Source organism: Hydra vulgaris, chromosome 03 (genome assembly GCF_038396675.1).
Source record: "Hydra vulgaris chromosome 03, alternate assembly HydraT2T_AEP".
NCBI classification, from domain to species: domain Eukaryota; kingdom Metazoa; phylum Cnidaria; class Hydrozoa; order Anthoathecata; family Hydridae; genus Hydra; species Hydra vulgaris.
In genome coordinates, this window is record NC_088922.1 from 13,020,559 (window position 1) to 13,048,511 (window position 27,953).

Genomic DNA, 27,953 nt, shown 5'->3' on the forward strand with positions numbered 1-27,953 from the left:
ACCAGTTGACAATACATAGAAAAAAATTAAGATAAAGCGAAAAAAATTGATGCGTCTAAACGAATATGCCTCAGTGTATATTAACTTAACACTCACTAATTGTTTACTAAATTAAAAGTTATGATTTTCCTTTAAAATAATAACATTTTTATATTCCAATTTTGTTTTTTAATATCTATATAAAGAGCTTATGCATTTTTCAAAATAAATTAATTTTTCAAAAACATAAAATGGTATTTATTTCTTAATATAAATTATTTACTGAATATAATATAATCTGAATATAAATACACTTGGACGTGTCAAAGTGTATTTATATTCAGAAGTGTCAAAAAAACATCGCTAACAAAAACTATAATAAAGAAATCTTGTTAAATTCTGACCTGTTTGATGATTAAGGGTCTTGTGGCACCCCTAAAAATATTTTTAATTCAAAATTTTTAAATCCGGTATTACTTTATTATATAGAACACATTTAGGGGGTTTCAAAAAAAGTTGTTTTTAACACTACCCATATACCCATATATATATATATATATATATATATATATATATATATATATATATATATATATATATATATATATATATATATATATATATATATATATATATATATATATATATATATATATACATATATATATATATGTATATATATATGTATGTATATATGTGTATATATATATATATATATATATATATATATATATATATATATATATCTTTATATATATAAAGGGCAATGTGTGTGTGTTTGTTTGTTCTCTATAGAAATCCAAACCGCCGGACCAATCTCGATGAAATTTGGCATGGGGGTAGTCCTCGAGGGGGAGAAGGTTCTTAGCTGGGTTTTGACCCCGTACCCCAATCCCCGGGGTCAAGGGGGCCCAAAAATGGGCCCCCTTACCCTGGAGTCAGGGGGGACCATTTTTTGGGCCCATTTTTGTGTACAGATATCAGGTAAGCCAGTTTAAATATTGGCCCGCGCAACGCCGGGTAACTCCAGCTAGTATATATATATATTAATTGTGTATATATATAAGCCAGGCTCTCGCCCACACTCCCCTAAAGTAGTTTTTGGGAGCAATTTTGGGCTCTTGCAAAGTAACATTTTTTCATAAGTAAAAACTACTGGGTTATTCCATATGAAATACCTAGTTTTTCAAAAGTACCCTAGGGTACCACCTCAAATTTGCTTCAAATTTTGACCACCCACATCTTTTATGAAAAAAACACAATCCTGAAAATTTCAGCTCGATTGACCTAACCGTTCAAAAGTTATAATTGAATCAATATTGACCAAAATTGAAAAAATTTGAGTATTAGGACCTAACTGTAAATTTTTTTGATTTTTAACAGATCATAACTTTTTAAATAAAACAGATGATTACCCGAAATTTTTTACGGTAATAGTTTGTAACCCAAAGTATCTATTTTTGCAGGTGTTTTTGACTAATTTAAAAAAATTTTTAAGTTCTTCTACCTCAAAATTTTGGAAACTTTAATGTGCTACAGTTTAATACTAAAAGAAAAGCTGTTCCAATTTTTTGTTACTTTTTTGTACTTAGAGTAACCACTTGTGGAAAAAATTAAAATTATGTGTTAAAAGTTATTTTAGCACCTGCAGCAGCCTGTTAAAATATCACTTTTTTAGAAAAATACAAAAATTACATTCACTTTGTAGGCATTGAAAGTAGCACAGACAGTTAAAATAAATTATAAAACTTTTTACTGGCAAGGTTTTATAATGGACAATCCCCCCAAATAAATTTAAAGACCTATACTCTATCTTATGACATGATTGTAGAACTATTACTTAGGTGAATATTTTTAATTTTTCCTTGAATAAATATAATCAGTTTTCCCTAAAATAACATTATCAGTGTCTTGACTTAATTTATTTGATATGATTTTATAATATGTATTTGTTTAATTTTAGGCATAAAATAAAATTATAATGTTATAATTTTCACATGGCTATAATTTGAGTGTAAAATACTTTAATTGCTTCAAGAGTTTGTAGTAAAATCTAAATCTGCACAGTATTTTTTGGATTTCATTATTTTAATTTTTAATATTCCAATAACCAAAACCTAAAAAGTTTTGTGTTTGCAGTAATAGTTATATGTAGAAATAGTTTATTGGTTGCATTTTAGACAGTTTTAATCTCATTTGTACTTGAGATTTCATTTTTACTGATTTTATTACTGGAAAAATATAAAAAAGTTTTTTTTGGATTATAATACTACATGTTTCACCCTCGATTTTAATATTTTTAGATTAGTAAAAAATGTCAGAGAAGTGTTGTGTGAGAAGAACTTAAATGAAGATTGTGATAAAATGTCATGTTGTAGAATGGTAGGAAGAATAAGACTAAAAGATATTGATATTGAAGTTTTAAATCAAAGGATAGAATATTCTTTCGAACCAAATGAGGAGATATGTTTTCAGCATGAAAAAGCTTATATTTCTAGATATGAAGCACTTCAAAAATATTGTTGTGGTCCATTTAAAGTCCACAAGAAAAAAACTATCAAGGGATTGTGTAAAGTCAACATATCAATAGCAAATCAACTTAAGATCATACTTGGTCAAAAAGTTTGTACTAACTGTATGAATGAATTCAAAGTTAGTCAAGATAAAGCTGCTGAAGAAGATTTTAATATTAGTTTGACTAAAGGAACTTTATTTTATATTTAAGAAATTTAAGAAGTTATCTGAAATGTATTTTGTACTGTTGGATGCATTATTTGGGTTATAGTTATTAGTTTGTTTATCTTTCAAGTAGAAATCTGCCTTTTCTCTACGTTTTATACTTTTTAAATGATGCTTATAGTGTGTATCAAGGTACCAGGCCTCGGCGGAAAGCGAGAGCTTTAGCTCTCGCCCTAAAGTAGTTTACGAAAGCAGTTTATGGTTCTCGCATAGGTATACTCTTTTCATAAATATAGATCTCTTTCTTTAATTTTCTTCTATTTTTTGATAATGATTAAAAAAATTAAAAATTCTTGTGCAAACTACATCGAATCAAAAACTAGTGCAAACTACATCAAATATTAAAGATAAAGTTTGAGTTTCAGATTGATTTTTTTGCTTACAAAATGCTATTTTTTTACGTAACAGTCAGTATAACAATAACATTATCAACTTCCGACATTGAATTTTGTATTCGTAAGCTAAAGTCTAATAGATCACGTGACTCTTGTGGAGTTACTGCAGAACATCTTAAATACTCTTCTAACAACAACCTCCTTACCTGGCTTTCAAAGTTTTATAACAGTGTCTTTAATAATGGAGCTGTGCCGGAGAACTTATCAACTTCCATAATTATTTCAATAGTAAAATCCTACAAAAACCTCTTAATAATTCAGATAACTATCGCGGTATTAGTATCATACCTATCTTGACAAAACTCTTTGAATATATTATCATGCAAGTATGTCTGGAAATATCAGACAACCACCCTCATCAATTTGGTTTCAAGCAAAATAGCTCCACCCTGTATGCAGAGTTTCTATCGAGTGAGACATTAAAACACTATAACAATAATAATTCGCCAGTATATATCTGTAGTTTTGAAGCAAATAAGGCCTTCGATAGTTGTAACTGGGGTACAGCTAATATATCAAACCTTGAACATAAATCAAATAATTTCTGTTTGTCTTAAGGTGTGCGACAAGGATCCATTTTATCGCCACATTTATACAACATCTACACTGAAAGTATATTAAGTCAAATTGTTTCTGATTGTAAAATTGGAACAACAGTAATGGGTTTATACACTGATATTATTGCTTATGCAGGTGATATAATCCTGTAAAGTCCTACTCTTTCTGGGCTACAAGAGTTGATCAATAAAGTTTAAACGCAATGTCAAAACGTCTATATCAAATTAAACACAGAAAAAACCGAGTTCATTACAAAAAATATAATACAAATTAACGGTTTTTCCCTGAAACTCAATAATAAACTGAAACACCTCGGATTCCTATGGGAAATCAAGACCATGGACAAAATTTAGATACAATCCAATCAGTAAATGTAAACGAAAGAATTATTCAATTTCAATCAATCTCCAGAGCTCTTATAAAATCTTGAATTCGTTTTTGTCACCAATTAACTATAGTTCATTTGTTCAAATCTCTGGCTATACCTAATCTATCATACAAATTAGAAACTTGTGATTATAACAATACTTTTCCAAGTAAATTAGACGCTGTTGGAAGATCAGCATTAAAGTTTCTCTTTAGTATTTCAAAATACAGCAAAAACTATCTGCATTCCTACTTTAAAATTGATGACGTATCTACCATCTTGTTCGAAACAAATTGAATCTGTTTATCAGATTACAACAACCTCCTTACATGGTTTTATGCCCTTTGTGATTATAAAAATACTTTTCCAAGTAAATTAGACGCTGTTGGAAGATCAGCATTAAAGTTTCTCTTTAGTATTTCAAAATACAGCAAAAACTATCTGCATTCCTACTTTAAAATTGATGACGTATCTACCATCTTGTTCGAAACAAATTGAATCTGTTTATCAGATTACTGAGCAATCCGACTTGTTTCTCCTTGATTTTAACTCAAATATCTGATGTTAATAAGGATAACTGCTTTATCAACGAAGTAATGAAAATTTGCAACCGCCTGGAGCTAAGCTTCATTCAACGTTTGATCAAGGGGGAAAAGTCATTATCAAACGTCGTAACGATAACGTAGAAAATAATATAGCGGAAATTTAAAACCAGTCTTTTGAGTTCTGGAACATCAGAGAACAAAGAATGATATTCAAAAATTTGATGGAAGAAAGCATTCCAAGAATCTAAATTAAAATTTCAACTTAAAGTATAAACTATTAGTTTTATGCCCTTTGTATTTTTTATCTGTAATTTCGGGTGATAAAAAGAATAAATAAATTAATAAAAATGTGGTCAAGTTTGCAAAGTTGTTTGTGAAAAAAAGCCATTATCGTTGTAAATAAACCAATAGTTGCGCAATAAACTGAAATGATTTTCGCAAAGAACTTTTTTCACGTCTCGATAAACAACGCTTGTTACTTTTTTATTCTTTTAAAATTAACGTTACAAATGTACTCGCCTATGCTTGTAACAAGTACAAGTATAAAATCAAATTTTGTATTTAATAAGCAGTTTTTTTAACGAATTAATAGATAGCTTGCCCATAAACCAAAAGCTATTGTAAAAAACTGTTTAGAGGAGCTGCTCGCATGGCTCTCCATATTCATTTTAGGAGAGATTTTCTCCGCTCTTGCACTCATTTACTTCCAGCGAGACCTGAGGTACCTTATCTATGAAGTACCTTGACATTATTTTTTAATTTCACTTTAAATTAGGGTTTCTTAACCGGTGGTTCATTGACCCCTCAAGGGTCCACCGTATGCATTCAGGAGGTTCATGTAGCAGGCACAGATTTAGAAAAAATATGGGGTGGAATTTTGATTTTTGAACAGCTAATTTTTTATATTTTTAATTGATGGTTTATAGCAAGACATATGTGCCAAGACTTCACTGCCAAACAACACTTTCAAGTGCCATTGTTGTTTTTTTATCACACAAACAAAGGTGGAAATTGTTTTACATGATAATTTTCATCACCTCATAACATATATTTATTTATAATATAGCTTTCATTATTTATTTCATTGGTTTTTCAGTAATTGAGGTGTACGTTTGTCAAAAAAAAAATTTTTTTCTTTTTTACAGTTTGTTAAAAATGTCACAAAAAAAAGAAAATATAACGATTTATATGTCGCCTTTTGTTTCACTTTTGTAACTGAACGAGATGGAACACAAAAACCACAGTGCTTTTAATGTGATAAAGTGCTTGCTAATGACAGTATGAAGCCGTCAAAATTGTCAGAGTATCTTAAATCTGTCCACAAGAAATGCATTCGATAATGTTGATGTTTACCCAAACTAGGTTTTATTCCAACACAAAAACCATGTTAAGAAGCATTGTTCAAAGTTGCATATCGCATTGCCCAACAAAAAAAGCCACACCCTATTGCAGAAACTCTTTGAAAGCCTTGTTTACTAGAAATAGTAGAACTTATGTGTGGTAGAGATTAAAGAAAGAATGTTGAAGCGGTGTCTATGTTAAATGATGTCACCCATTCTAGAACTGTTGAAATGTCTTCCAACGTATTGCAACAGGTGATTAATGAACTTTACTCTTCGCCATTTCCATTCAGCATGCAACTGGACGAGAGCACAGATATATAACAGTGTAGCCAGCTTATGTTGTTTGTACGTTATGTACATATAGAAACACAAAGTATTGAAGAAGAGTTTCTGTTTTGCGAATCGCTTTTGGGAACAACAAAAGCAAGGGATATTTTTAGTATGATAAACGTTTATGCAAAATACGGCGTCGATTGGATAAATAAGCTTGGCAGTATGTGTACAGATGGAGCACCTGCAATGCTTGGAAACACTTCTGGTTTTGCAGCATTGGTCAAGAAAGAGATTCCTAACATCACGATAACTCATTGCTTCTTACACCGACATGCATTGGCATCACGAACTTTGCCTACTTTCTTGAAAAGAGTTATGGCCACGTGTATCAAAATATTTAACTTCATAAGAGCCACGGCTTTGAAACACTGGCTGTTTAAGAAGCTTTATCAAGAAATGGGATCTGACCATAAAGTTCTGCTGTATTATACAGAAGTTCGCTGGTTATCAAGAGGACAAGTTTTGAAATGCTTATTTGAGTTACGCGTAGAAATCTCGATATTTCTGAAAGATCAAGAAAGTGCATTATATCAAATTCTGGAAAGTGAAAACTTTTTGCAAGGACTAGCTTACTTAGCCGATATTTTTTAGTAGAATGAAATAAATTTGTCACTTCAGGGTCCTGCTGTCACAATCGTGGATGCAACTGAAAAACTAAAAGCTTTTCTTGGTAAGCTGCCACTTTGGAAAAGAAGAGTGGGTGTAGGTGTTACTGCAAATTTTTGTATGTTGGAAGAACTGCTGTCGCAAAGTTAAATCCAATCGTCAAGAAGTTTAAATGAAGAAATAAAAAAGAAAGTCTTAGAACATCTTAAAATGCTACAGAACTCGTTTGAAGGGTACTTTTGCCCTGAAAGCCTTGATCAGGAGACTTGGGTGCGTAGCCCATTTATGATTGATATCAATGAGGAAGATTTTATTAAAGATGATTTAATAGACATGAGATCCAAAGCAGTATTGCGAGCTGATTTTCATGCAAAGGATGTTTAAAACAAGCTTATCCTCTTTTTGTTAAACGAGCAATGTCTATATTAATTCCGTTTGCTACTACGTACCTTTGTGAGTCTGTTTCTCAGCATTAGTGTCAATAAAAAATAAAAATCGTAACCAAATAGATGTCAAAGACGATATGCGTCTTGCATTGTTTAAGATAATTCCTCAATTCAGTGTGCTTATTGAAAAGAAACATCAGCGACTCTCATTAAACAACTGATATGCGATAAATTAAACTTGATACTAATAAATAAAGGTGTTTGTTATGATTTTTTTTTTCTTTCCTATTACATTTACAAAAAGGGTTGGAAGGGGTCCGTAAAATTGCTAAAACTATGAAAGTCGTCCGTGACTACAAAAAGGTTAAGAACCACTGCTTTAGATAGTCTCACAAGTTTAACTTGTTATATTGTGATAACTTATGAGTTTAATTTCGTAGGTATAAATTTATTTTACAAATCGCCTAATAAAAAGGCGTATTAAAACAAATGTTACGAAGCAAAAACCAAAAGTGTGTCATGATACCCTACTCTCCCCTACTTCTTAAAATGTTGAACCTAGACTGTGTTTTATAAGTCAAATTTTAAAAACAAAACAGTGAACCCTTCAAACTGCTAAACTATGCAATATGAAGCGCAATAAAACAACGCGAGAGAATAAAGTAATTAAATATAATGTAATTATTTTAAACTGCAATATTCGGTTAGAAGCATTATAAAGTGGACTTTGATTTTTATGTTTTCAATAACTTTTCCTAAGAATTCTTAGAATTTTTCAAAAGTAATTTTAATTATCAGAATTTGTTTTACAAATATTGCGAAACCGTCTGATATGTATGCAAATAATTAAAAAATAAATGCAACAATAATAGACGAAAGATCTAAATTTCACGAAATAAAAAAAATTATTTTCACTGACCATTAAGGTGGCTTACCCTTATTAAAAATAAAAAAAAAATAAACTTTTTTTTTTTGAATTATGCTATTTTAAACATTAAAGTACAAAACCCATAATCAGTTTTTATTACTATGTGCTTTAAAAGTAACACAAAATACAATTATTGTGATCAATGCACTTTCCTACTCCTTAGCAACGCCTTAGCAACGGTGTAAACAACTATTTTATTAATTACTTCTTGAAGATTTCCAATAGAAGTTTTGAAGTATTTCTCAGTGTTAGATCTATTATGTTTATGTTAGATCTATTATGCTTTTCTACTGTTCTACAAAATACATCATTTTAAAAAAATGTGCTCTGTTTCATTCTAAAGTATTTTAACTGAAAAATTTGTCTGAATTTAACTGAAAACAATCTATCTGAATACGGCAAGCAAAAAAAGCAAAGTTAGAAATTTAAAGAGAAAATATCTAGGAAATAGATATTCGAGGAAAGCAAAGGAAGTAATTGAATGTAGCAGGAAATCAGAAACAACAAGTGCATCAAAGCTTAAGAAAAAACATTACTTTAGTAGTGAAACAAATTGTGATTCTGAAGTCGACAATTTTTTCTTTAAATGTAACTTTAGAATTATTAAAAATATATTTGAACAGTATTCTACATGCTGTGAGTGTAATAGCAAGCTAACTGTTTTGCATAATATATCTGTACGTATCTGGGATTTTCTATTGGAATTATTATACAATGTTCAAACTGTGACTTTGAAAGTACATTTTATTCATCTCCATATATAAATCAAAGTTCAAAACCTGGTTCAAACCCATATAAAATAAATTTACGTGTTGTAATGACATTTCGTGAAATCGAACGTGGTAACGAAGCTATGTCTACTTTTACTGCTATAATGAATATGTCTCCACCTCTTACGAATCACAGTTATGACCTTTCAAACAATAATTTACATAAAGTTTATAAGGAAATTAGTTCTCAGAGTATGAAAGCTGCTGAATCAGAACTAAGAGAAATGATAAATGCAAATGCTTCTGATGATGAAATTATTAGCTGTGGCATATCAATAGACGGAACATGGCAACGTCGTGGATACTCTTCCCTAAATGGTGTTGTTGCTGGTCTTTCATATGAAAATAAAAAGGTGATTGATGTTTTTTCTTTATCTAAGTTTTGCATGCATTGTGAAGTACATAAAAGAATAAACAATCCTATTGATTTTGAATATTGGAGAGCTACACACAATTGCCAGGTTAATCATTTTGGCTCAGCAGGGTCAATGGAAGCTGCTGGAGCTCAAGAAATATTTCATTCGTCAATACAAAAATATAATTTAAAATATACTAAGTACCTTGGAGATGGTGACTCAAGTTCATTTTCTAATGTTGTTAAAAGTAAACCATATGGTGATTGTATTATCGAAAAGCTAGAATGTATTGGCCATTATCAGAAAAGAGTAGACTCTCGTTTGCGTCAAAAAATTAAAGATTTTAAAGGCAGGTTGTTAAGTGACGGCTTAAAAATATCTGGAAAAGGAATATTAACAAATGAGTCTATTAACACAATGCAGAACTTTGTTGGAATGGCTATAAGAAAAAATAAAAATAACCTACTGTGAATGAGAAACTCTGTAATAGCTGTACTTTACGATTGTACAAATTTTCCTTATGAAGCTACTCGTCATCAATTTTGTTTAAAAGGGAGAAACAGCTGGTGCAATGGCAATCAGATAAAGTTACAGTTAAAACAAGCTATAAACAAAAAATTAACTTACCAGTTGCAATTATGGAGGAAATTAAACCTATTTTTCAAGAATTGTCAGACCCTGAAATGTAAAGAAAGTGTTTACATGAAATAACACAAAACTGCAATGAGTCATTTAATGGTTTCATATGGCAGCGATGCCCTAAAGCTACTTTTACTGCAATAAAAATTCTTGAAATAGCTGTTTATTCTTCTATTTTAAATTATAATGATGGATTTACTTCCTTAAGATATGTTTTTATAATGCTTGGTTTTTCTGGAGGTATTTATTTCGAAAAAGGAGCTTTCAAAAAAGATAAAAAGCGACTATCAAGTATGTCAAGAAAATCAACTGATATTGATAAAAAACGAAAACATTTAAGATCAATAAAAAAAGGCTATTTAGACATAGAGAAGGAGAATGATGATGGAAACTTTTATACTAGTGGCAGTTTTTAGTAACTTTTCACAAAAAAACTTTTCGTTTTTACGTTGTTTTATTTTTAAATGTGTTTTTGAGGACTTTCTTATTTTAATGTTTCTCTTACGAAAACGTTAATATTTTCAGTTTGGTTTAAGCTTTTAACTTCAAATTTTCACAGTATGTGTATTAACTTATTTATGAGGGCTGGAACTAGAATTGTAACATTTTAAGTATAAATGAGTTAGTTTCAATGTAGTTTGTCAGACTGACACAGACAATTAATCAATTTCTGCACATTTATTGCTGCCATTTTAGTTTTTTTTAACATTTGAAAAAATTTTTAGTTCCAGCCCTAAAGCAACTATTTAGCTACCATTTGGCGAAATATGGTGTAATAAGTGCAAATTTTACTCAAGATATCATTGTTTTAGATAAGGTAAGATTTTAGATTATGCTGACTCAGCATCAAAAAATGCAAAATTTTATTTTTATTTTGAAAAGTTTAAGTTTTCATGTAATTTCCTTATATAAAAAATTAAAAACAAGTTTAGAAATTTTATAAATAAAAAGTTAGACTTAATGGGGGTGAGCCACCACGGTCACAATCACAATCACGGTCACAAGAAAGTACAATAATAAACGATTATTAAATAATTAATCTTTTATCTCTTTTTTTTTAAAAAAAAAAAGTTTTTGCATTTAGTTGATGTTTAGCGAAAGATTGACATCAACTGCAGATACTTCTGAATCAAAAGAAATTGAATCAACCAATAAATTAGTCTACGTTGATATTCAGTTGTTTTAAGAAATATCTTTTAGACCGAGATTGGAATTATTCCAAGCAATTTCGTCAATATCGAAGTGTTATTTAAGTTATTTAATCACTTCCCGATTCACTCATATCGTCTCGCTCATGTACGGCAATTTTTAACGGATACTCTTGGTCGCATCCCATATAGCAATCACTCATGTAAAACAAATTATATAAATAATTGCCAGCAGATGGTGCAATAAAATCCAATTTCACTTTCGCTTTTTGCTGAAGCGTTAATCTTTTTATTGAAATAAGACTAAACAAAAAAATAAAAATAATAAAAAGACCAAATATAAAGGAAAACAAAAAACTAAATTTAAAATAGCAACAAAAAAAATTCTTTTAGACAATAAGTAAAAATTACCTGTTATTTTTCTGATCACCTATAACTATCCACCAGCCTTCTTCACGCTTTTGTGGAAAGAAAGGAGCAATAACAGGTCCGGGTTGTTCGTCCTCACGTTCTAAGTTGACATTTACAACAACTGGTCGACCGCTAAACGATAAAAAAAATCATTTTTCATCAATTTTTTTCACTCAAGTTTTTTAAAAACCGAGATATACAGGATTACACAATAAAATATTTTTGTTTATGTAAAATTTTTAACGTTTCACAAATATTTTTGGTATACTGATTTTGCTTTAATAACAGGATTTCCTTTGAAAAAGCATAAAGTATACTTCAGAGTTTTCGTATATACGTAATTTATAAGATTGTCAGTGTACTAATATTATACGCCAGTGGTACAAATAGTGCACATGAGTGGTACGCATTTCTTTAATGCATATCATGCTTATTTTGACATGGTAATAGGAGATCTGGACGAATCGCGGGTACCACGCTAATGTTGTGGTAGCTACAGATCAACTCTGGAAGGATTACTACGTGCAACTTAAAAGTCAAGGCTCCTTGCAGTTCCGAGAATATGGAGAGAACCAAAGAACCATCATGACAAACTGAAGGGTAGGATGATTCTAAGTATACCAATTTCTATTGGACCAGTTTACAGTGAAAGTTCCTACTCCATTTCTCTCAGAAGAAACGGCTGCAAAGCATTCATAGTAGGCACACCGGATGAACTTAGTGATGAAAGTAGTTTCATGAAACGGAATGATTAACCTTATTTCTCTAACCAACAAAAACTTGATGACTCAGTACAAGACTTCTCACTAAAACAAATGCATAACTTCTGACATCACGTTTGAAATAATAGAAGTTATTAAATCCAAGCTGTAGAATCTCAAAAGACTGAAAAAGACATAAAACACTCGCATCTTGTAATGTAGTATCAGAATCACTGGGCTATTTTCATGATGTTTGTATCTTTTTGATGACATAAGAATTGATCACAATCTTGAAATGTCATTCATTGACAGCTCAACAATAACTTTAAAGGCAGTTTTGCTCTATAATTAAAACTGATTTCCTTCAATTCCAGAAACTAATTCCGCTAATTAAAAGATAAGTGGAGTGAGCTTCCGAAATTGAGAAAAACTACTACAACAATCACAAGTGGAATGTATGTGGAGATTTTATAGGTATCTTTTTGGTCTACAATGGGAATACACAATGTACTTTTGTTTTCTTTGTTTATGGGATGACAGGGCTGCAGACCGCATTTTACAAGACATGAGCGGCCAGTTAGAGAACTCCATTTGTAAGCTGGTTCCCACAATGTTTTTAATCAATCTTAGATGAGAAATGCGATCAATATTAACAAAATTTTTAATCGGTTTTTTAGTTTTATAATCTAACCATTGATGCAATAAAAAATAAATACCATATTCAGACACAGCATACTCAAATTAATTAAGAAATATCAAAAACAGAGAAATTTTGTCACATTTTGTTATTTTTGTAATGCAAAAGGGATGGAAAGAAGCCTAATTAAACCAATTCCAGAACATAGGCTTAAAAAATGGGTAAAATAATTTCGGATAACATTTTATTTAAATTTAAGCAAAATATTTAACCTTGCAAGAGATTCTTTATTAGCAACTTCATAGGACAATTCAATGTTGGGATATCTGTTACAAAACTTTGCAACGTCTTGCATTTGTAGGTCAGATAATTTCAATAAGCTATTGCGGTCATCATCTTGCATATCCATGATGTCAAAAACAGACTCAATTTCCTGCAAGAATTTCAGAGAATAAATTTTTAGATCAATAACTTTTAGTATTTGATAAATTTAAATTCTTAATAGTAAAACAAATCAATCACCTTATCTTGGCATCGCTTAATAATTTCTGCAGAAAAATGAGGTATTTGTTTAAGATAAGAGTCTTTTGACCACATTCCTTGAGTCACCATTTGCGCTAGCTCCATTGCAGTAATAGCTGGAGATAACCAACCATTGCTGCTAAGAACATCAACACAGGCTTGAATTAAGCGCATTGCCTAAAGAAATAAAAAAAAGTATTCTAAAGTAATAAATACACAGTTGCACTTGTAATATACTGTGAATACTTCTTTTGCAAGCATAAGGTGCAAAATAGGATTGAAAGAAATGTCTAGCATATATACTCATGCTTGGAATAAAGTTTGGATAGGTAATTCTATCTGTCTGATAAATACACCAAATATTTTGTTAATAGTATATTAATAAAAGTTGGTCAAAAAAAAACAACAAACTTATCAAAACTATAGAAAGGAAATACAAAATAAATAACAAGGTAACCTGAAAGAAAATATCAAATTTTAAACTTTTACAAAAAAAAATGTTTATTAAAAAAATATGAATCAAATTTTAAACTTTAATAAAAAAATGTTTTCTAAAAAACAGATTTCAAATAAATAAAAAATTTAAATGATAACATGAACAAAAACATAATGCATATTGCATTGTAACATTTTAACAGTTTGTTTTGCTCTTTATACCTGTAATCACTTAACTGTTAAGCTAAAGTAAGTTAAAACTGTTTCAAGCTTATAGCCAAAACTATTTAAGTTACTGTTACAGTAAATTATAGTTATCTTTTCTGCTAGCAACAATTACCACTGGTATTGACACCTTTGTAAGACTTCACCTAATTTTTTTTAGACAAACTTCTTATAGAACTATAAAAATGAAAATTTTTATAGTTCTGTATTTTTTTAGATGTCTGTTGTTCTCACACTTTTTTACTCGAAATTTAATATTAATTTATTTTATTAGTTAAATTTTTGTTGTTGTTGTTTAAAAACAACTTCGAAACCAAAAAATTACTAATTCATAAATTTGCTACATGCTTCCATAAAGTTTAATTGATACATTCTTTAAAATGTTATTGTCTAAAGCTATGCTTTTGTAAAGCAATGTTTTCGTAATCAACAAATTATTACCTCTTTTGTAACAGAAAGCAAAAAATGCAAATAAATTTTTTGCTGATCTGACGTCGGCCAAGTACGGCACTTTAGTGCTGCGGGGTAGGGCCCAGTGATTTTCAACTTTTTTTTAGAAAAATCAAATGCTTCAAGCTTTATTAGACCATTAAACTAAATGTGCAAAATTTAAAAGTTGCAAATCTTCCTGATTCTATTTTGCTTTAATTTCTTTTTTTTACATATTTCCTTGTTTTTTACTTCTTTTTATTTTCTTATTTTTTACATAGTACATTATGAAACATGAACTAGAATGAGTTTTAATTAATGAACTTTTAAAATGAGTATTGGTGTAAAATATTTTTCAGTGTATTTTCATATATAATGAAACGTAAAAAATTTATTTTTAAATTTTTAGACATATTTGGGTCCTGTAAAAATAGGTAGTTTTACTATAAAGCTATATAACTAGATGAACTTATGTAAATAAAACATAAAAAAAACAAGGTTTTGAATGTTGCAACTTATTTGGGTTTAAATAAACAGTTAACAAAAAAATTCAGATATTTTTGTTTTTAAGTTAAAAAAAAAAAAATCACCATTTTAGCTTGAAAACTTAATTCAGAAAAACTGGAATGATTTAGTGTTGTTTATATTTACTTTTTTTAAATGACATATCCTTTGTAATTCTACAAAATAATGGCATCTTTAAAGCAGTTTATTTAAGTTGAAATTTCAAACTTATTTTTCAGCAGACAGACAGCAACTAGTTAACTTTAGATTTTTTATTTTTAAGTTAACTCTTATTTTCTTATAAATTATCTACTCCAACTTGAAGCAACATGATACCAAAAATTGCTGGTACCTACTGCAAGGACTTAAGTACATACATCAACTGACAAAATAGGGAGAACATGCAAGGAGTGCCACTACATCGACCAAGGGCTTGGGTTGAGGCTGCAGTTGCTTTTTTTATTATTCTTTTTTTTTATCTCTCTTCTTTGAAAATTAAAGTGCACATTTTAAGAATTAAAGCTCACAAACTATATTAAAAAATTGTGTTAATTTTTTTTTTTTTTTTTGTGGTTATCAATATTATTATTTGTGGTTGTCAATATTATTATGCTAATATTATTAAAATAAAGTAGAATACTTTTCCCAAAATAAATTCAGTGTCTGATTGAAGCTCGGGAGATAGTTGCATTCTTGATAAATGAGCTTGCAAGAGTAAGTTGGTTTTCACATGTGGATCATTAAATTTTGCATTTGATACTTTATATGGAACACGATTTGAAAGCTAAAAAGTTATTTGTGAATAAAATATTTTGGTGAAATTAAAATAATTAGAAAATAATGATTAAATAAAATTATTTAGCAAACCTGTTTCAAAATTGCATCCTCATGTTGACGTATAGGTAGATTTTCGTATTCATAAGCAGAAGATATAATCTCAATCAAACCTTTTAACTTAGTTTTAGCCGAAAGTGAAACACTAAAAAGCTCTTTAAAAAATAAATTAAAGATTTAATTTATTTTAATATTTTTTTTTGTAAACGCAAATAAAAATAAAAATATTAAAAAAAAAACTTGACAAATTGTACCAATAGTTGTATAGTTAATATAATAGTATGCAGCAATCATGCCAAGATTGAGAGGTGTGACATTCATCTCATCTTCTATAGAAACACACTAAAAATAAATCAAACAATTTATTCTAAAAATAAAAATCTTACATTCTTTTCACTTAACAGTCCACAAAGATTTTCTTTTTTTACCTTAGACTGTTCTAAATCAGCCAGACAGTTCTCAACAAGTTCAGACATATGATCAGACAGATGGCGATGAGATACTCCTAAAAAATTTTTAATAGATAAATACTAACATACAAGATAAATAAAAACGAAAAATTATAAAGAAAAATTTGATAAATTTATTTAACTATCTTATAATATATATAAAGGGCAATGTGTGTGTGTTTGTTTGTTTGTTCTCTATAGAAATCCAAACCGCCGGACCGATCTCGATGAAATTTGGCATGGGGGTAGTCCTCGAGGGGGAGAAGGTTCTTAGCTGGGTTTTGACCCCGTACCCCGACCCCCGGGGTCAGGGAGGACCATTTTTTGGGCCCATTTTTGTGTACAGATGGCATGGGGGTAGTCCTTGAGGGGGAGAAGGTTCTTAGCTGGGTTTTGACCCCGTACCCCGACCCCCGGGGTCAGAGGGGACCATTTTTTGGGCCCATTTTTGGCTCATTTTTGTGTACAGATATCAGGTAAGCCAGTTTAAATATTGGCCCGGGCAACGCCGGGTAACTCCAGCTAGTAATAAATAATCCACACACTAAAGCTTAAATATTAAGGAACAATAATACATATTACATTTTACCCTGCAAATTATAATAGTTTGGATTTTGTGTCATTCTTCTATATAAAAATGTCCATGTTAAATAGTCAACAGCGTCTTGTTTGTTTGCAATTGTTTTAGTGACAACTTCAGCATTGAAATGATCGTGAAGACAATGATCTAAATGTGATTCGATTGGAAGTGGTTCGTAGAGAAACTTTTTAAAAAATTCCTTCTTTGATGATAAACATAAAATTACAGCTTTTCCAGAGTCATCTAGTAAAGGTCTGTTAGCTAACCCAATCATTTGAAGTACATCGGTAACTGGATAATCCACATATGTGTGTATCTTTCCTTCGTAATATAATGTGTCAACAATAACAACTAAGTGAGCATGAGTGCTTACTGTCCAACAAAGATTCCTAGAAACTACCATTATCTAAAAAAAAAAACAATTTTTTATTTTCAAAAAAGAAAAAAACAGGTTTTCACAGAAGATGCGTGCAGTTGTATGTCTTGTTTGACCATGTAAAAGATGTTTTGTTTTGATAACTTGACCACGGCTCTTTTTATGTTTTGATAACTCAGCGGGTTTTAAATATGCGTAACATATAATTTTAGTGCAACACTCTAAAAGAAACACCATTTTTTATTTGAGTTGCAATTGTCTGATCAATATATAGTGCAGATTCAAATCCTTTTTTAAGATTTTTTCTTATGTTTAATTCATTTATTAGACATCAGAAAATATTAACGTTTCAAAAATTTTAAATTTCAGTTTGTGTTTTTTTTTTCTTTAGTAGAGTTTTTTCAGTGCACTTTCAAAATGGTCAAATTTTCAAAACATGCAAAGAGCCGTGGCCAAAATAAGTTAACTCTTCTTTAACATTATACCTGACTAATTGTTGTATATAACAGAAGCATTATACCTGCACAGCTCCTGAGGTAAAAAGTTGTTCAACAACTTTAACTTCTATATCACTGAGTCCCTCATGCAAATAACCTACTCCATAAGCGAGAGTTTCTTTTAAAGTTTTTTCTTGAATGCGTTTCAAATGAGGTTGAAGGTCTTCCTCTGTGCAGTGGAGAAACCTAAAAAAAAATTCAACATTAAAAAACTAAAATGACAAAACCTTTAGACAATTTTTTTTTAAATTTACCTTTGAGGCTGATTCTCAGCACCGCAAAAAGATAGCAAATCAAGCGCTGTGATTTTACTTTGCTTTCTTGAGGGTACAAACACAATAACAGGTTTCCGTGGAGATAGCCTGACTATCGACTGATAAGCAGGCTTTATCATAGCTATTAAACGTGATCCAGTGTGAGTAATATTAAACCCCTATTATTAAATAAGAAAAATTTTAATGCCTAGAAAAATGAAAACAAACTTTTGATTTTAAAAATGTTTAGTTTTTAAAAAGGTAACTAGTAGTAAATAATTTTTTTCTACCTGAATGTGCAACTCTAGAGGCACTGGTCTGACATTAGGGTGAAAGTTGAATATATTATTTGTACTAACACCAAGCCACTGTGCAATATCTTTAGAATTACTAAGTGAAGAACTTAATGCTACTATGCGAATACCTTTCTCTATCTGAGATGATATATAACGCATACGAGAGCAAATCACCTCCATCACAGGCTAAAAACATATAAAGTAAAATTTTTTTTACTGTAACAGTTATATTGCTTAATGGGTCATATAAAAAGAACTTTAAACAGTGTATGATTAAAGATTTTTTTATTGCAAACTTTAATTTATATGCAATAAAAAATACGAATAATACGAAAAAAATCAATTATAAACAAAACTTTTAAAAATTATAAGCAAAATCAATTATAAGCTATTATAAGCAAAACTATTGCAAAACTGTATTAAAAAAACAAAAATAAAATAAAAAACAACAACAACAAAAACACTTATTTCTAAGATTAGTCAGATAGTAATACTTGTATGAAGTTTAAATTACTTACTATTTCAAATAAAGTAAATGTTTCTTTTAGTAAAAAGTAAATGAAAATTTAGAGTCTTAATTATCTATCCAAATAATTTACTCACCTATCAAAATAATGATTTAACTTATTTTAACAATATTTGTATTTAAAATCATTTGATATAAGTAATATCAAATTGGGCAAAATTTTAATTACTAGTGTCAAGTTTTGAAAAAAAAAGTTTTACAAAAAAAAAAGCTATAAAAAGAACAAAGCACCAAAATAATAAACCCCATTTTCTTCACCAATTAAAATAATAACATACCCCATTTTCTTCACCAATTAAAATAATAACATACCCCATTTTCTCCACCAATTAAATGTAACTCATCCAAAATAAAAAGATTAACATTCTGCACATTTTTTCTTTGTTTCCATCTGCGAGATAAAACATCCCATTTATCTGGTGTCGAAATAATAATGTTACCTTTGGCAAGCAACTTGAGATCACCACTTGTTTCCCCTGTCAACATAACTACATTTTTCCCTAGCATTATACCAAATTTACTGCGCCAGTCAGTAAATACCTAAAATTTATATCAAAATTATATAAAAACAATGAAAAAATTGAAAAAAGCTTTTCCTAAGGCTAAGTTTTGCACCAAGTATTTTTATTTCAATACTACCACTCAGAAGATCAATGGCTTTCTCTACTCTTATTCGCAATAGACTGAGGGGGGGGTATATTAGAGTTCCCATGGCACAGAGAGCTACTTTCAAGTTAGCTTCAAACTTTGAAAAATTGTCCATAATTTCTGTAGTAACTTTTAAATTTCTACACACATTGAAAACTTTTTTTTTTATTTTAATTTGAAAAAAAAGAGAGGGACAGAGGTTTTTTTTATTATAATTATGCATGGCTCAAATTTAAGATAAAGTACTTCACACTGATACCATTTTGCACTTATGCAATTTGTACTTAATCAGTCCCTTTTTAATAAACTATTATTAAAAGCCTGAAAGATCAGCAACATTTTTCTCAATAACTATTAAAATTGTGAAACAATTCATTTAAGTTATTTTCAACAATTGTGATTTTAGAATTATAATTGTATCACATATTATAATTTTAAAACTTTGAAATAATTATAATTTTTCATCAAATACAAAAATGCATTACATTTTTTACATTTAGCTCTATAAACCAAGTAAGCCAAGTAAGAGTTTAATCAATTTTATTTAAATTAACTTGTTAAGCTTTGACTTTCATTATTTTAGTATCATCAGAGCACATTTTAAAATAATAACAAACAGAGCTGATAAGTGAATCTTTCAAGACACATGTGTGACATTTTCCAAGTTATATAAGTGCTTAGCAATCAAGATAATCAAATGACTACTTTATGTATTATATTTAACAACCAAAAAAAAAGTTATTTTTTTTTATGAATACTGAACTAAATGAGCAAACAAACAAATAAACAACCTGTTCAGCTAGAGATTGCAGTGAAGTTATATAAACACAACGAGCATCATGATGTTGCAATAACAGATGTAAAATTGCAAATTCTGCACATATTGTTTTTCCACTACCAGTCGGAGCACCAATTAATATATTATCATCAGAATTGTAAAGTGCATTGAAAACTATAACAAGGATATGACATACACTTACATATAAATGATATAAATGTTAAATTCATTTACACTCAATGCTGAATTAAATCAATTTAAGTTAAGACACAACAGTCCTAACTTAAATTGCAATTTTTAATTAAAATTAAACTTCTTATTTTCGATTATAACTACAAATACAAAACAAAAATAAAAAATCAATAATGAATTCAATTTTAAACCTTGAGTCTGAATTGGATTAAAGTAAGGAAACTTGTCCTGATAAAGTGCTTCAAAATCAGAATTTCTTAATGCTGATACAGGGAGAGGCTGAAGATCTAGCAACTCTGTTGGAGGTGGGTTTTTTTCAGGTAAATACAAATGCCTAAATGAAACAGGTAGCTGTGTTTCAGAATGCAGCCATTTGTCTGATATTACTCTGATGAAATACTGGGGAGGTAAAGGTTCAAAAACTGGTACAAAAAACTTTACAGTGTGTTCATCAGTGGCATATTTTTCTTTTAACAAAAAATACTCGTGATGTAATATTCTTTCTCCATCAACATCTTCCACAAATATCCAGAACGCCTCTGAATTGCCATGAATTTTTGAATCCCATTGAAAATCTGGTGTGATTGTAACTTCAACACTTAGAGTTGAACGTGTGATAGGCTGGATATGTGTTGTGACTTCAACTTTAGGAAACTGATGAACAAATTTGTGAATTACTTTTCCCATTTTTGGAGCATGAATTAACTCAGCTATTTCATTATGGCCAAGATCATAAAATCTTTTCCATGGAAAATCTTTTTTCTCAATCTTTTTAATCACTTCAAAAGGCATTTTTTTGAATTGTCTTAATGGTGTCATTGACAGCCACATGCGACTGTTAATCATCTTACAAAGATTTAAAACTCTATCAGTTAATTGTGCCCAGCCACGGTGAAGACAAATTTCAAAAATGGCACGCATAAGACGGCCTGCAGACTGAGTAACAAAAACCATATCAGCAACAAGGGCAAACCCTTCTAATTTCAATTGTGAAATATATGCTTGCAATAAAACATTGATTTTTGCACTAGGTTCCTCTATACTTTCTTTAACAGGTATCGGTACTCGTTCAATTAAAAGCTGCAGTTCCATTTTTTCCTCCTCTCTAACGTTTATATACTTGAATTCAGAGGAAAGAGAAAAAACACGAAACAGTTCAATTTCACTTAAAGTAGCTTTTAATAGTTTGTTGTATGTAGCCATTGATTCTTGAGTACAATAATAATGACTTGCGATTCGCCCAAGTTCAGTTGTCTTAAAATAAAAATAAATATATATAAAAATTATACATGTTAATGACTTGCAACTTAAAAAAATACTATGAAAATATTAGTAGCATTATAAAAACACAAAAATATAACTAATACCTGTAAAATTCCAGTTTTTTTGTCATACTTAATAAGCTGGTTTTTATCAAGTAAAACGGCTGCACTATGAATAAGGTCCATTCTACGCTGTTCAAGAAGCTTATCATTTTCCATATCATCGTGTGAAATTCCATACAGTGTTGGATTACGAAGCATACGAATGTATAGATAAGTGTAACCTGGATTAAAATAAAAATAACTATAAACCAATCAAAGATGGATTGATATTTCTTGCTAATAACAAATATAACTTCAAACTAACCAATTTAAAGTATTTAGAAATTAATTATTAAAAAAAAGAGAGAAAAAGAAAAAAAATATTTATAACAGCTTAATTTATCAACCAGTATAAATAACCTAAACAAACTAACCTAGCCATGTGCAAGCATCTTTGACAGTCTGAACTGTACCAAGCACAATCTCAGCATTCAAATTATCTGCTAACTTACTTATAAACTGGCTTTCAATTGGAAGCTGTTGGTTTAATAAAGACAAATAGTATTGAAGTTCAGTGTGGTTGGTTATCAAAATACCTTCACCTTTAGTATCATACTGTGGTCGACCAGCACGTCCAAACATTTGCAAAATGTCAAGTGCGCCAAGCTCAACCCATTTTCCTTTTTCTGGACTATAAACCTGCACCAAGAAAAAAAACTTACGTTTTAAATTATTTTAATGTATAATTTAACTAATTATTCTAATTAATGTATATCCTTATTTATACCTATAATCTTGATCATACCTGAGTTCCTTTAATAATGACTGTGTGAGCTGGAAGATTAACACCCCAAGCTAAAGTAGCAGTTGATACAAGAACTTGTATATGACGATCTCCAAACAAATCTTCAACAAGTGTTCTATCAACACGACTCATGCCTGCATGATGAACAGCAAAACCATATGGCAAAATATCCTTTAGTTCTAAGTTTTTAACCTGCTCAGCTTCAGTTCTATATAAGATAAAAAATCAGAGTAAAAATTAAAACATATATGATATAAAAAATATATATGACAAAAAAAAACATATATGATATATTAAAATATTTAAAACAATAACAACAAATTTAAATAATCTTATTTAGAAAACTATCAGATAATACACTGTGAACAGATATTATAGATTATATATTGATAACTTAAAATGGATACTGCCATGTAGCACAGTTAAACTAAAAAACAAAAACTGAAGATGGACAGATAGTAATTGTTCTTTGGATTAATGCTAATTTATATTCTTTAGTTTGATTTTTAACCATTTTGTTAAATTAATAATGCCAATAAAATGAAAAGAATTTTTTTTATATTTTAATTATGAAATCAAATTAACCTTTTAAAGCACTAGTACGAATTAATTTAAGAAGATTAGCCACACAGAATACATTGCAAGCAACCACTAATTAAGTTGGGAGTTAAAAGAAGAAAAGAAAAAAAGATATAGAAGAAAAAAAAAAGTTTGAAGAGCAACAAAGTTAACAGAAGACTTAAAAAAACTGTAAATTATGTGTCAGGGAGACATGGAGATGAGAGAGAATTCCAAAGCACAGATGTTCAAGTAAAAAAAAAAAAAGATAACAGTTTTTTGAGCATGAAGAAACAGCAACAGTAAGAGGATGTGACTTAAATGATGAGCCATGAAAGATTGAATTTTGATTGATGGAACAAGTAATGATAGCTTGTCTGAGCAATAAACATGGTAATACTTGTGAAGGAAAAAAAAAAGAGATGCCAATTTATGATGAGGCTTAAGTTTGGTAGCTAAAGCATTAATACTTATCATTAACATTTGCATACATTAAATAACAATTAAAAATACTTTCTTTTGCCAAAGTTTAGTCAACAGGTTAAAGATAAAATAAGTTCAACAAAAAATTTCTAAATTTGGTATAATTACATTTAAATGAAACTTTATAAACTAACTAAAAACATACAAATAAATGTTTATATAATATTTTGATGATGTTTATGTTATATTGAACTTCAAAAAACCTATGAAAACTTGAATATTATGTTTTTTTATGTCATGTTGAGTGTTTAAACAATTAAAAAATACCTTAAAACCTCCATGCTTGCTGAATCTTCACGCAGAAATTGGCCCAAGGTATCTCTTTCCAAACACAGGTCTCTTAGAGCTCGAGCTGTTTTGCCTGTTTCTTTGCGAGAATGGACAAACACTAGCACCTGATTTTTACCTGCATTTTCCATTACTTTTTCATAAACAACTTCATTCATAACTTGAAACCTTTTGATGGCTTTCTTTTCAGTCACCCCTACATATTGTTGCTCCAGTGGAACAGGTCGAAAACTATTGTCAAAGAAAAATAAACCTTTGTCGACATTCACTCTCATAAATGTTGCAACGTCTTCATAATTTGGTAATGTGGCACTTAAACCTATTAACCGTACAGGTTCTTGAGTGCTTTCTATTTGCCTTATTGTTCTAGCAATTATTGCCTCAAGGACAGGACCTCTCTCATCATGTAATAGGTGGATTTCATCAATGATAATCAGTCTAACTAGCTGAGTATAAGTACGCTCTCCAGCCTTTCGAGTAATGATATCCCATTTTTCAGGTGTACATACAATTACTTGTGTACTATCAATTTGTTCTTTGCTTAATTGGTGATCACCAGTCAACTCAGATACTTGAATATCATAAGATTGCAGCCTCTATTAAAGTAAACTAGAATAATTATTTTTAGTAAAAATACAACAAAATTGAAATAATAATAAACAATAGAACAAAATCAATAACCCAAAATATGTAATTATTTTGAAAATTTGAACAATTTATATACACATGAACAAACCACACATACAATATCAGAATCTATAATATTATAATAACTAACATTAATGCTTTCTCCTAATAATAATTAAAAATATATATTGGAGAATAAATTGTAATAAATAGTTAAATTAAATGCTATAAAGGTAACTTTTCAAATATTTTTGTATTCCTTAATATTTATTTTGAAAATGTCTAAATGTGAAAATGTAAAAAAATTAAAAACTTATTTAAAATCTTTTAACTTTTCATGATTAAATCTGTCAAATAACTTTTAGGTACCTTTGAAAAATTGAGGACCATTTCTTGGACAAGAGATCTCATCGGAGCAATATATATAACTTTGAATTCACTTGTATTAATTGTACCATCAAGATTAATATGTTTTCCGATTTCACGCAGGATAGCCATTAATGCAACATTAGTTTTACCTGCCCCAGTAGGAGCACACAAAAGAAGGTTATCATCTGTTTTTAGTGCAGCATCTGCTAGTTTGCTTTGAATTCTGTTTAGCTGCTTGTATCCTTCAAATGCAGTTTGGGAGTATTTTGGAAGGTCACTAATTTGAACCAAGACCTAAAAATGTTTTAAAAATAAAATATAAATGTTTGTTCTGATAACATCCTTAACTTAATAGTATTAAATATGTTCTATAAAAATAAGATTAAAAACCAAAACTAGCAAATTTTACTAAATAATTTATGCTCGATTTATTTATTCTTAAAACATATTAAACATTTTCTATTTGTTTTATTTCTATTTGTTTTATTTCTATTTGTTGCCTCCTAAATCCACATATGAACATATGAACTATCAAAAATACAGATAGCTAGAAGCTTGAAAAAAAGGCCTAAAAACATCTAAAAAACAAAAAAAAATAGGAAAATAGGCTCTGTACAAACCTAGTTATTATTTTTGATAGATTTTATAAGTTTTACTGATATTATTATCAATAATAGATTATTAAAGTAGATATATACTTACATTTAAATAAATATACACCCATACTTAAATATAAATATAAATATAAATATATATATATATATATATATATATATATATATATATAATATATATATATATATATATATAAGCATTTAAAAATATATTGATTCTTTCTAACCTCTCCATCTTTTAATGATTTAGGTTTCAAAGCAGGTACATGAACTTCCTCATAGCCTTTCCTTTGCTTTCTAAATGAGCCATCCGGCAACTGGCACTTTTTATTTGCCATGAAATGACTTCCATCTTTAAATGTTAAATCTTCCAAGTCAAGTAACTTCTTAGCAAATCGACTCTAACAATTTTTAAAAAAATTCAAAATTTGAAATTAAAAATCTAAATAAAATAAACAATGTGTCACACAATATAACAATATATAGTTCTGATTTATGAAACACTATAACAATTTGAGAAACCAGTGTTGTAAAGTATTTAAAATAAAAGTATTAAAAATAAAAGTATTTAAAACACTTTTGAAGTATTTGTATTTTGCATTTTAAAAACTTTTTTAGACAAGTACCTAGTATATGTATTCTAAAGACAATTTTTGAGGTATTTTGTATTTTAAATGCTTTTTAAAATGCAAAATTGTTTATATAATTTTTTTTTTTTATTTAAAATAAAACAAAACTAAAAATAAAGAACTTTCAAGAAAGAAATGTCCAGAAGTGTTAGAAAAAAAGGTTTAAATGATATTTGCCAGCATAAGGTGTCCCTGTAAAAACATTTTGTAGGAGATTTGGTGGTCAACTAACTTTGAGTTAGTTGACCACCAAATCCACTACAAAACTAAATAAACAGCAATTAAAAGTAAGTATAAAAGTTCTTCTGCAAGTAAAGGTGAACAGTTTAATTATCTACAAACAATACAGGTGTGCAATTGCTCAAAACTGTGGTCACATGTCAGCGAAAGCACACAAGCATCTGATGCTGCAGAGTATAATACTAAAGTTTCATTAATGACACAAGGAGAGACTCAATGGAATTCTGCATGATTTCATATATCAATTTTGGAGCCAAGAGTAAGTAAAAAGCTTACCTAAAAATAATTGATGCAATGAAATTGTGCCATTTTAAACCAAAGGAATTATGGGTATTAGAAGATGACAAACAATTTATGAAATCTATTGCTGATACTCTGGGCAAACTTCAATAAGAAATTATTTGTTTTCTGGCATTTATCATACTAAGAGTTTAGCAAGTTTGTAAGAAACTTGAGATGCTTATTCCAAAAGATTTTTAATGGGATTAATTTTAAACTTTAGCTGTTTTAAAACACTTTCAAGAATTCAAAACGAATTTGGTATTGCAAATTAAAAAAACTATTTTTTTTATACTTTAAATATTTTTTTTTAAATATTTTTTACAACACTGCGCATGACACTATAAAATACACATTAAAGTGTTTTTTTGAGGAAAAAAACAACCTAAAAATAACAACAATTAACTGTTACAAAGATATATAAGAATCAAACAAGGTTCGGCTGCATTTGTAAAAAAATTGATAACCGTGAGAAGATCAGGGCAAGATTGGTTTAAGATTAAACCTGCTTAAAACCTAATTAAAGCAAATAAAAATAAAACTGATGTAATCAAAAATATTTTACAATTTATATATAAAAATCTTTTCTTAATAATATATATTATATAGCCATGTTATATTAGCAGGTATTTATAATTGTATAAATTTTTTATTTGTTACATATTTGAAACTTTATGTAACTTTATATTAATCAATTGGTTAATTAATATAAAGTTCAATTAATAATAAAAAACTTTACTAAACAATTTTGGTTTATGGATGTAATAAAAATAAAATATAAGAATTGAATATTAAACTCTTCAACAAAATAAGACATGAATTACCAGTTTGTCCTCACTGTCTAATGCACTAAGGTCAGCATCTACCCTAGACTTTCTTGCTGCTGCTTTCCGAGCACGTTCCGCCTAATTAAATAAAAGTAACAAAAAAAACAATATGATATAAAAGTTTCTTATGAAGAATTAACTTTTGTTCAAATATTTAAAATTAAAAAGTTATACTCAAGTTTTAAAATAACAACCTGAACCAAGTCTTTTTGATCTTCCTCTGAAAGTTGATGAAGAATTTCAGCAAGTTCAGGGTCAACTTTCATCTTTGTTTCTAAGTCTTTGCGTTCTTTTATTGTTTGAGCCATGGTTAGCAAGGTGCAATACAAAACTATTAAGAGATCAAATTTGAATATTATATCCTCACTTTTTATTTATGCCAAAGAAAGAAATGACTTTAATAAAATTACAAAATGTGCAAATTTGCAATTTAATACAATAACAATTAACTTAATTATATGTGTTATTATAAGTTTAACTAAACCAAGAGAACAGCTCTATAAAAGATAACAGCACTTTTTTTGTTTTTTGTAACATAAAAGAT

The 27,953-nt window shown here is 29.0% G+C and overlaps 2 protein-coding genes across 2 annotated transcripts in view; one reads left to right on the forward strand and one right to left on the reverse strand.

Moving 5' to 3' along the window:
- The first annotated feature begins 2,358 nt into the window (after positions 1-2,358).
- On the forward strand, positions 2,359-6,850 carry LOC136078478 (protein FAM200C-like). The gene is made up of 3 exons (XM_065794251.1): positions 2,359-2,671; positions 3,672-3,806; positions 6,291-6,850. The coding sequence occupies exons 1-3, from the start codon at positions 2,359-2,361 to the stop codon at positions 6,848-6,850; spliced, it is 1,008 nt and encodes a 335-aa protein (XP_065650323.1).
- A 4,121-nt stretch (positions 6,851-10,971) lies between these two features.
- The window catches only part of LOC100215025 (U5 small nuclear ribonucleoprotein 200 kDa helicase), a 40,291-nt gene continuing 23,309 nt past the window's right edge, over positions 10,972-27,953 (reverse strand). Inside the window, exons 10-32 of the mRNA XM_065792382.1 lie at positions 27,604-27,740; positions 27,407-27,487; positions 25,662-25,835; positions 24,821-25,114; positions 23,804-24,420; positions 22,496-22,703; positions 22,125-22,389; positions 21,754-21,932; positions 20,578-21,640; positions 20,208-20,368; positions 19,081-19,308; positions 18,237-18,428; positions 17,947-18,125; positions 17,716-17,878; positions 16,829-17,225; positions 16,219-16,295; positions 16,045-16,132; positions 15,824-15,945; positions 15,597-15,740; positions 13,364-13,540; positions 13,114-13,274; positions 11,504-11,635; positions 10,972-11,395 (exon numbers count right to left, since the gene is read on the reverse strand). Coding sequence (XP_065648454.1) covers positions 11,203-11,395; positions 11,504-11,635; positions 13,114-13,274; positions 13,364-13,540; positions 15,597-15,740; positions 15,824-15,945; positions 16,045-16,132; positions 16,219-16,295; positions 16,829-17,225; positions 17,716-17,878; positions 17,947-18,125; positions 18,237-18,428; positions 19,081-19,308; positions 20,208-20,368; positions 20,578-21,640; positions 21,754-21,932; positions 22,125-22,389; positions 22,496-22,703; positions 23,804-24,420; positions 24,821-25,114; positions 25,662-25,835; positions 27,407-27,487; positions 27,604-27,740 — 5,432 coding nt within the window. The 3' untranslated portion in view covers positions 10,972-11,202. The remainder of the gene's footprint in view (positions 11,396-11,503; positions 11,636-13,113; positions 13,275-13,363; positions 13,541-15,596; positions 15,741-15,823; positions 15,946-16,044; positions 16,133-16,218; positions 16,296-16,828; positions 17,226-17,715; positions 17,879-17,946; positions 18,126-18,236; positions 18,429-19,080; positions 19,309-20,207; positions 20,369-20,577; positions 21,641-21,753; positions 21,933-22,124; positions 22,390-22,495; positions 22,704-23,803; positions 24,421-24,820; positions 25,115-25,661; positions 25,836-27,406; positions 27,488-27,603; positions 27,741-27,953) is intronic.